General features: G+C 40.3%; 1 protein-coding gene across 3 annotated transcripts; it reads right to left on the reverse strand.

Moving 5' to 3' along the window:
- Window positions 1–3,604: 3,604 nt before the first annotated feature.
- Window positions 3,605–10,719, reverse strand: LOC124146104. 3 transcript variants are annotated; one of them, XM_046516189.2, is made up of 3 exons: window positions 10,470–10,719; window positions 9,919–10,005; window positions 3,605–5,502 (listed from the first exon to the last, which is right to left on the reverse strand). In XM_046516189.2, exon 3 carries the CDS (start codon window positions 5,217–5,219, stop codon window positions 4,515–4,517), a length of 705 nt encoding a protein of 234 aa, XP_046372145.2. In that variant the 5' UTR covers window positions 5,220–5,502; window positions 9,919–10,005; window positions 10,470–10,719; the 3' UTR covers window positions 3,605–4,514. The 3 variants fall into 3 exon arrangements, with proteins under 3 accessions (XP_046372145.2, XP_046372147.2, XP_046372148.2); XM_046516191.2 differs by lacking the exon at window positions 9,919–10,005; XM_046516192.2 differs by lacking the exons at window positions 9,919–10,005; window positions 10,470–10,719 and adding an exon at window positions 7,194–7,392.
- Window positions 10,720–11,152: the final 433 nt, after the last annotated feature.

The following is an 11,152-nucleotide window of genomic DNA, read 5'->3' on the forward strand; positions in this document are numbered from 1 at the left end:
CAGAAGACATAAGCACGCTAGCCATTGATATTTTGCAATCGTGTTAATTGATTGCCATGTTATCAAAACATGTGTTCAATGAGGAGTTGCAATGATTAAAGAATTTAACAGGCGTCTTGATTGGTGATTAGGTGCACCTGTCATGACGTCTACTGATTGGCGTCAGTTGGGTTGGCTGAAAACAACACAGAATATGTGGTTTATATATTATATATATGAAGGAGAAGTAGGCGAAGCAACATTGTATTATAAGGTTTCCCGGAGAAACAAGACGAAAATTACACTGAAAGCAAAGACAAGGTACTCGAAGTCCTGAACAGTGCCAGACGACATAAAAGTCTACAACCGCTAAATGCAAGAGACATTGAAAGAGCACAACGCATCTCTACTAAGAGTCCCAATGAGACAAGGCCAATTATTGCTAAAATGTGTAACTTGGAGGACAAATGTTAGTCTGTGAAAATGGGGGAAAGTTCTCAGAGAGAAAGGAGTTGGTATAGCCAACGATCTGACCAACACACATGTAAGGAGACAGGAATTGTTTAGACTAAGAGCCGAGAATCCAAATACCAGGTATTATTATAAAGGAAATAAACTTGTTGAGATGGCTAAGGAGGAGAATAGACAGACAGAGCACAACCGAAACACTCGTGACCCACACAGGAACGTTGACACTGGTGATGAACATCAACGACGATCTACAACTGGATCACGACGACTGACCATATCCAACTCCCATCCATCCGGCATGGGACATACCAGATAAGAATGGGGCCAGGGTCATGATAAATGTAAGATTTCGACGTTGTTCACATTACACGGGTATTAAAAGAGAAGAAAGCATTTGTCAATTGTGCGCCCTGAATGACATTGAAGATGAATATCACTCGTTTGTATATGACCATTTGCAACATTAAGGGCTAAGTATATACCTGAATACATGTATTACTATGTCAATCCCAATTTCTTTAAATTCACATCTCTCTTAAACAACTCGAAGTACTTACTTTTACAAAATTTATCTATGTAAATTTATCATGCAATGAGACACTGGAAAATTATTATGTTATAGACTCCACTGCCCTGAATGTACTTATTATAAATGTACAACAGGCATGTGGCCTCCTCAGTACGGAAATAAAGAAATATCATATTCAATGATCTGGCATCTAATATAAAAGTTTAGGATTGCAATCCCTTACTGTTCGGTTGAGACGTGTAAGAATAATATGCCAAGAGAAGAAAGGACTTATGAATAAGGTGATGAATAGCACTACATCTTCCGATGCGAAGCCTTCTCACAGTTGAGAATTAGTTTTACATATGTTGTGTTATCATTTACAACCTCTTGCCAGATGACTGGTATACAATATTTCATAACAGCAATAGTTTACGAAATTTTGTTAATTATTAACTGGTCTATTTCCTTTATATGCGCGTTATTTACGTCAATGTTTAATAGTTACACATTTGTCCGCTGTCTGTATATATATTTATGGAATGTTTTTTTTAATATATCCATGAAATGTTTCAAATAAAAGCAACAAAACCCTTTCCATATTCATAAGAAATGTCTGCCAAAAGCAGAGTGGATTATACGAGTCTCTTAGTTCTAAATAATGAGTATGTATTAATGAATTACTATCAAATAGTGATGATACCAGGTGTTCGCGTCAACCAGATTTTGACAAAAGATGTTATAAATCTCCCTGTTTCAACACGCCGTGCCTTGTTCATAATACGATCTTTTCCATGTCTTGAATTATTACATAGCTAATTGTACTGTTCCCAGTAAATGTAAATGAACTAGTCTTGTGAATGAAAAGATAAGAAATGTAGATTCTGTAATGCTTGTGATTCAAATGTGCGACCGACTGGACCTGTTAAGATATATTAGTATCAGATCAGGTCAACACAGGATTTTACAACTTTCCTCAACGCTTTCCTTCAAAGTTTTATGTTCTGTCTAATATGGTCAAAACAGGATGCTCTGAGCTAGAATCGCGAGAATGTCATTGCGGAACTGTAGCCCATGACATAGTCAAACACATTTTCATGTCACGTACTTTTAATATGCATGGGAGAAATGAAATGTTCGAAAATATCTTTGATATCACAGATGCGTATTGCTTTGTTGACCTCTGGTCGAATGATGATGATGTTATCATGTCTTTCCTCTTAGGCGGACTGCCTGATTGCATGAAAAACCTTGAGCTTGAGATATGGGGCGAAACTATGTTACTCGTCTCTCATTAAGTTAACACGTGGCAACACTTGTTCATACCCCCTTCACTATGACATGTAACTAGATTGTTTAGTGTTAATCTATATTCATGTATCTATCTTATATAATGCATATTCAGTACTGGAGGAAACAAAGACTGTCCATCCATCCATCCATCCATCCGTCCGTCCGTCCATCCATCCATCCATGATACAAGTTAAAATAGGGAATTGCATCGGACATAATTTATTTCACTATTGCGTCAAATTTGGATAAAACAATAAATCATATCCCTTGTTTATACTAAAACTACTTAGAAGACGTGTAAATGTGTACATATGTGTACATTTAACGTGAAACAATAAAACTCACTATGTATCCTTGATTAGATGTCTTAGATTATGTATTTTGCGTAGTTTTTATTTTAAGATTTTAATCAAATTCTTTAAAAAAGACACAAAACATGTATTCTTTGTGTGCTGCCTAAGCGCCATTGACAAGCTAACATATTATGAAATCAACTGACAGGTATTTTTTAGATCCTCAGTATTTAAGTAAACGATTTCGATAAAAAAAAATATATCTGGCTCTGTAGCTGTTACTGTAAAATATCTAATCTCAATTCAAAATCCCAGGCCCTCCCTCAGGATATTAATATCAAGTGGTCGGTCCCCCAGGGAGAGTGTACATGCAGCACCGATATAGTTAAATATTATGTGTTACAAGGTACTGCATGAGATTTCCGTGCAGCATGTTTGTTTCGTGTATATTTTCAATTATTTAGTGATTTTGAAAATTTTTTAAATCTGCTTATTACTTTGTTGTTGTATGTTATGTCAGATAACGGATGCGTAATTGGACATTCGTTACACCCGAATGCCCAGTTACCTGTGCGTGACCACACTTAGTTACAAATGCCCCGTGTCAAGGTAGGAAGGTTTATCGTGTGGGATAGCGGTGTACAAAATTGAAAAATCAATTTATTTGTTATAATTGAACTTGGTTCTTTTCTGAGTTGCATGGTATTATTTCCACTTGTCTCAAATACTCTTTGAATACAAAGAAAGTCCTTTCTTGATTGTATGTCTTGTTGTGAACCTGTTGACTGTCTTTCAGAGTGGGTTAAGTCAGTGCATGATGTTGCCATTGGTAGAATGCACAAACTGAAAAAAGAGGAAAAAGAATCGGAATAAACCCATTCTGTCCCAGCTGGCTGTAATCTGGCTGCCCAGAATAAATAAGTTGTTGCCACAAACCCAGAAGCCTAACATAGGTTTTTGGCGTGTCCAAAGGACGCAACTCTGCACAGCGAATGGCTGCAGCTGCGCCATTTTTGGACGGCTGGTACCACATTACACAGAGACACGAGAACACATTGAATAAACACTACGAACATTTATTATGTCGTCAATAAAAGGGTGATATGACTTAATACAACATATAACAGTAACATGGTTACACAAATACATACACGGTATAACAGTAAATCGTATAGCATTGAGGACAATACAGCATATACACATTTGTAGCATGGTGCTCTTTGGTGTGGATATTTAATGTAAAACAGTGTATGAATCTTTAGGTTTCTTGTAGGTTCAAATCTGACTTGGTGAGTGAGGTCGCAATGTTTATCACCAGTTTGAAAACTATGTTAAGTTGTATCACGCCGTGTCAGCTTAATGTGGGAGGAAAGCCCGAATTGATGCAGGTCTCAGACGTTTACCACTTCGGTGAAACCCACGAGCACGGGTATGGTGCTGACAAACCATGGATCACAATCAGGGAGTACCTGAGATGCCAACCCACGCTCAGTGTGTCCTTGTACAGCTAAGGGGCGCAACTCTGCACAGCGAATTGCGACACCTTAAACCACAGCAACCATAGTGCCCCAAATCTGACTTAAGGTAATTAAGGACTTAAGTAATTGATATATACATCATAGGAATTATACTTTATAATGTGCATACTTGAAGTACATATATAAACTATCACTTCAAAACACCTTCAAATTAACACGTTCCACACAGAGACTGCACAATACAGCTCGTTTATCCAGACAACTTTGTGTTCATGTGAACAATAATTAACAATTACATATGTCGCTGTTGCCCAAAATAATAACCTCCTGTTTTTACAGTTTTACATAAAATATATATATTCATAGTAAAATGGTCGACTGTAACAATCCTGTTTTGGCGAAATATGAAAAAATAGTTTAACGAAACTATGTCCAAGCAACACATGTACCATGCAATTAGCACTAGCGAGGGGAACTCATCAACGTCCACAGTTACTTCTCCAGGAGGTGAGGCTTGTTGTCGAGAACGATGTACATGACGTCGTTGATGTAGTTTGTCAGTCGGCAGTTCTCTTCCTGCACCTGTCGGAGTTTCCTCTTCAGCTTCTGGTGGACAACCTCTAGTGCGCTGACGTCGGATGTCGACGCCGATGACGTACTTTTACCAGTGTCCTTGTCGCCAGACAGCTCACACAAGTTGACTTTTCTGGAGTGCACGATACATGTCTCCTCCCAATCCTCCGTCCACACCACCGTTGTTTCACGACGTCGAGGATGTTGTATGCTGATGCTGACAGTGTCGTTACTGTCATGTGTCAGATTCTCCCGGAGCGTCCTGTTTTCGAGACGGAGTCGCTCGATCTCAGCTCCCATCCGACACAATTCCTGGGACTCAAAGTGAAAATCTCCGTTACCATGGCTGTAAGATCCGCAGTGTTCGTCAATAGAGCAGATAGAAGAGCCAATACCAGAGGACAGTGAGAGCTTGGAAGTCGATGCCATGGATGAAGATGCGATTGTGGATTCGTCGTCGATGTCGTCGTAGATTCCCGTAGATGCTCTTTTCCGATAGCTGTGCTTGGGCACACATGCCTTCTCTTCATCCTTGACCTCCCGAATCGGATCCTCAGCTTTTTCTGACAGATACGTCAGGATTAACCTCAACGCAACGACAGCAAATCGGAGTAGCTTCGCCATAATGAACCATGCACAGAAGAATCACCATCTGTCCACAAGTCTTCATATATACCCCTAATTGGTGAAAGGACTGTCACAACTGAACTACATGTCACCGGTAGCTCCTTTACTCGGGGGAATTAGTTGCACAGTAAGCCGTAATTAACGGCAGGTAGACCGTCTCATTTCTACGACCTGTGCTCACGTCGCCTACCAGCTCTTCGTGTTTTTAGAGCAGATTGGGGCCACTGTCTTCATTCTGTAGTAGGTGTGATTACTAAAGCCTCACATAGTGGCTACATGACTGAAACATAAACATGATCGTTATCCTATTAGACAGGATTATCTATCTCTTACTCCAGGACAGCCAGTGTACCAGTGAGAACAGACGCTAGGACGTAGATGGTCCACGGTTATAGTGAGCGACGTTTTGGTATAGATTCTTACAATTAGCGAAGAAACAACTGACAAAAAAGTACATGGGTGTCACAACTGTAGTGAGTGGTAGCTATAGACGTCATAACGAAGTGTGGCAGACACCAACAGTTGGGATTAAGAGATTAAAACAGATTAGGGTGCTTTGTTAAACATATTGAAGCCAGATTAGGGTGCTTTGTAAACATGCTGCATGCTGCTCTCACAAAGGTGTCACCAATTTAGGGAGGCAAGAAAAGAAGTAATCACACGTTACATAGATCAAAGCAGATTAAAATGTTTCGTAAACATGTGGATAAAAAGTTTATGTAAAATTTCCGTGAAGATCTTCTGGCTTTCACACAAGTTACCCTGCAGTGGTATTTTGGCAAAAAATATTTGCTTTTCATTCACTAGATATTAGATGAAAAAGGCCGCGTAGACTTGTTCAAGACAAAAGGTTCCTATCACCATGTCGGTGTTATCTTGATGAGCCGTATGTTTGGGGATTAATTTTCAACAAAAGTTAACAACTTGAAGTCATCTCCCGATTCTTGTTGGCTTCGCAACTAGGTTTCTAACAGAACTCACAGCCTGGGGTTAAACGGGAACGTCTACAACAGGTGAGGTGAAATGGGGTTTAACGTCGCGTTCAAGATTATTGCACTTATATAGCGACGTGCATGTACGTGTATGTGTTTGTGTGGCTGCTTGTACTAGTCCGGACTGATGCCGATTTATAGTGCTAGCTCACTGAGATACCATGCCGCAGTTTAACATGAATACCCCACTCAGACACAGTATACTGACTCCGGGCCGACCACTCCTTGTTTTAGCCCCTTAATGCCGAGCGCCAGACAGGGTAACAACAAGTACCATCTTTTAATGTCTTTTGGTATGACGCGGTCGGGGATCGAACCCCGGACCTTCCGCTCTCCGGGCGGACGCTCTACCACTAGACCACGGAGGCGGTCCGTCTACAACAAGTAACCTTTATCATTGTGACTAATATAATATATAATATATATAATATATAATATAGTTTTAAATAAATAATATAAAATAATTTTTAATACATAATAGTTTTAAATATATATAATATAAAATAATTTTTAATATAAAATATATGTCCTAAATAGGACCAGCCAGAAGCGCTCGTTAAATCTCCAACATCTTTTTCTGCTGCACTTTGATGTGATCGTAAAGGACAAATTGTTCAGGAGTTTATACACCACCTCAAAACAATACTGCATGTGAAAGCAAGTAGAACGATAAATACTAATATTACTCTTTTGGACTAATGTGATGATAATAATGGCGATGTTGGAGACTTCGGGTTCACCGATGTTTCACGCAGCACACCTAGAAACGTAGGAATGAGGTACTATAATGACTTTACTTTAACACCAAGTCCACAGATGTTTCCAGTGAAGGGGTTAAGGGTCGAGTATTTACACGATAAGGAGTTCTGGAATGGACAACCAAAACGTTTACTTACAATACAATACATCATAATGAATTATAGGATTGCAAAGGTTCTATTCACATTCTATATTACCTAAGTACAGAGGCAGTACTCACATGTCTCACAGACCAACCCAGCTCGCTATGAGCTCAGTGTTAATAACAAATGGCTTCGGAGAGAAGACGCGCAAGTAACTCTCAAGGACACAGTTGTACGACAGGGAGGCTATCTAGATGACCTTGACCTTCAAGCTTCACCCGTAAGGCAGGTCAGATTGGCCCGACCAGGGTCACATTGTCACATCGTTGTAATATTACATGATGCCAGAATCGAATCATGTTCAGTGTGTTGCCCCGACTTAATTTCGACTGGTTCTTCTCCACATAACCGAGATGTGAAATAATTATATATGTTGAATTACTTCATGTGTAAATAAGTACATAAATGGTGTTGTTTTAGAATATTCGGATTTACATGAAATTTGGGACTTTTGGTCAGCACAAAGACCTATATAGATCTATATTCGTCCTTGGTCTACAACCTATTTTTTCCTCAGGGCATGTTTTCGTAGCGTTCTTTGTTCCCTGGTGTTTTGTCCACAGGTGGGTTGTCGCCAGCACCTTGCATGAATACACTAATGCACTGGCGTTTCAACCCTTTGTTCCTCCGCGCCCTTGTTGATAGCTCTATTGTTACGTAAAACTTCAATATAGTTATGTGTATAAGATGAAAGAATCTACATGAAACGATTCTCGCAAGAAATCAACAAGTTCACACACATAAACTTGTTATTCAAAATATTGAATTAAGCCTGTAGAACACTAAAATAGTTGAAATATCAGTTTATGGAGAATTTTAAAAAGAGATATATTGATGGATACCAAAAGTTTTAATACAGATGCTACCAAGTGAACATGTTTTTTTATTTTATAAAAAGACTATAAAAAGTTATTACCTGTCTTTGCATTAACATTAATAATATATAACATAACATTGTAGTCATTTGTTTTTGTTTCAAACAGGAAAAGGAGTTGTTGTAAACGGGGCGTTCTCAGCCAACAATAAACTGAATTTCAGGGGCATTAGAGGATTAGAAGTATCGTTTGTTTCTGAAATGTGTTCACCATGCCACGCACGTTTGTGAGACACAGGTATGACACATGAATTGTTACTATCTTAGGATTGTGTTTTAATGTTACTTCATATTCATGATGCACTAATAATTGTTGTTGGTTTGTTGTTTAACGCCGCACTCAGCAGGATTCCAGCTTTATGACGGCGGTCTGTAAATAATCGAGTCTGGACCAGACAATCCAGTGATTAATATGACGAGCATCGATCCACGCAATTGGGATCGATGACATGCATCAACCAAGTCAGCGAGTCTGACCACCCGATCCCGTTAGTCGCCTTTGACGATAAGCATGGGTTGCTGAAGCCCTCTTCTACCCAGGAATCTTCACGGGTCGCACTAATAATTAATATGTCTATAAGTGAGTATGGTTTTACGCCGCTTTTAGCAATATTCCAGCAATATCACGGCGGGGGACACCAGAAATGGGCTTAACACATTGTACCCATGTCGGGAATCGAACCCGGGTCTTCGGCATCACGAGCGGACGCTTTAACCACTAGGCTACCCGACCGCCCCCTAACATGTTTATATAGGACAGTACCAAATGTTTCCAGCCATTGTCAGTATAGATATTGGTAATGTTCGTGTCGAGTTTCTATCCCTGCCTCCGTGGTCTAGTGATCTAGTGATAGAGCCTCCGCCCGGAGAGCGGAAGGTCCGGGGTTCGACCTTCCGGACCGCGTCATACCAAAAGACGTTAAAATATGGTACTTTTTGTTACCCTGTCTGGCGCTCGGCATTAAGGGGCTAAAACAAGGACTGGTCGGCTCGGAGTCAGTATACTGTGTCTGAGTGGGGTATTTATGTTAAACTGCGGCATGGTGAGCTAGCACTATAAATCGGCATCACTCCGGACTAGTACAAGCAGCCACACACACACACACGTACATGCACGTCGCTATATAAGTGCAATAATCTTGGACGCGACTTTAAACCCCATTTCACCTCACCTCACCTATCTCTGTCCACAGATGGCCGCATCTTACTTCATGCCTGATATCAATACACAATGTTATGTGTGCTTTCTTTACCTATACCTAGCTATCACTCCTATACGTCAGCAGTCACAGATCTGTAGTCTGGTATGGACTCTGAGGTGCAGTGATTTCGAGCTGGCTGAGTGTAAACCGTTGTTGACATGACACAATGTTACCGCATCACAGTCTCCGATAGACCTAGCCTCGTGGGAACACGGGACAATGGTCTCTAGTACCCCATGCGTGTCGCTATAGCTGACTATACTTAGATGCGGATGATGGTCACATGTGTACATGTTCAGGCTGGTTGTGTGACAGCGATTCTCACGGCATCCACCACCGGCTTGCCTGTTCAGGGTTGGATTATTTATAGGTAGTCGTAATAACTTCACTCACAGAAGGACCGCATCCGTGGTCTAGTGGTAGAGCGTCCGCCCGGAGTTCGATCCCCGGCCGCATCATACCAAAAGACGTTAAAAGATGGTACTTGTTGTTACCCTGTCTGGCGCTAGGCTTTAAGGGGCTAAAACAAGGACTGGTCGGCTCGGAGTCAGTATACTGTGTCTAAGTGGGGCATTCATGTTAAACTGCGGCATGGTATCTCAGTGAGCTAGCACTATAAATCGGTATCAGTCCGGACTAGTACAAGCAGCCACACACACGTGGATGCACGTCGCTTTTTTAAGTGCAATAATCTTTGACGCGACGTTAAACCCAATTTCACCTCACCTCACTCACAGTAGTAGCGCAGAGGATAGGGTGTTGCCGGACACTGTACATGTGCAGCGACGGCCAACCGTGAAAACTGCAATACACCTGTGTTTTTATATAAGAAACGAAGGTATGAATACAAAATATTAAATACCATATTCACTCTTTATCCTCCAATAGACGCCTTGGAGTGTATTTTTTCACAATAGTGGCATGTGTTTCACAGGACACCGCGTCTGAAAGTGACCTGACTCTTTTACTCGAGGGAGGTGTGGGTTGATTCACTACAATGCCACTAAATTGGCACCTTTTTTTGTACACGTTACACGGTGTCAATTTGCGACTAGGCGTCTATATGAGGAAATAAGGTACTTGTCAAAATCGTGATAAAAATTTTAAAACAAGTTACAATAACATTCACCATTTATGATACAAAGTTGCTGAATTGGATCTGTATGTTTTGGATGATCAATCAATATAATGTAGAGCAACGCAATCGGTTTTAAATAAAATATGCTTGACTATACCTGGCGTCCACGTGACTGGTATAAATAACTTTAAACACTTACCATAGGTATCACCTTTCCATATAAGATATATCCACAGAAAAGCAGCCACAAGGTTCCAGATTTGTGTTAATGTAATGTTAATTAACACAAATGCAATGTACTTATTCTATAAGACTACAGAACTGCTACAGAAGTCCGAGAATTGAGCCATACTGTCTACACCATGCATGAAATTGAGACATGTTCGGTCGTTATCCAGGTCAATGGCGGCTCTAACAACTTAACGCTAACTCGCTAATTATCGTGTCCATCTGTGTCACCTTTGTTATGTAAGTATAGGGTGAATGTAGGCAATCAGCAGGGTACTCGCGCAACACGCCACCGGCAACCATTCATTCAATGAACACGATTGAAACGACATGCTTGGTTGGTTTTGAGGTCTTTGAAAGTCGACAGACTCTCGTCCTTTCTAATTGTCACTTCCTGGTCATAAAAGGGCTACATGTCGCGCTATATTTAAGGGCAAGGGATGTCATAATCTGTGTTACATTACTACCGTTGCCCATAAGGGACATGGAGTCTGTTTTTCCATATTTTGATGTTTCACATACTTTTATCGTAACCTTTAGCAAATTAACACAATTTGTCATACAAATATGTAATAAATCATGTATAAAAACAACCGAAAACATGGAAAATGTACTTTCAAGTACCTATTGAGTCGCTGAAATGTGAAGCGAAAA

Source organism: Haliotis rufescens, unplaced genomic scaffold (genome assembly GCF_023055435.1).
Source record: "Haliotis rufescens isolate VD_foot unplaced genomic scaffold, xgHalRufe1.0.p SCAF_68, whole genome shotgun sequence".
NCBI lineage: Eukaryota > Metazoa > Mollusca > Gastropoda > Lepetellida > Haliotidae > Haliotis > Haliotis rufescens.

What these genes read in the sequence shown, in the direction of transcription:
- LOC124146104 (XM_046516191.2), bottom strand. Translation starts at nt 5,219, where the DNA reads ATGGCGAAGCTACTCCGATTTGCTGTCGTTGCGTTGAGGTTAATCCTG.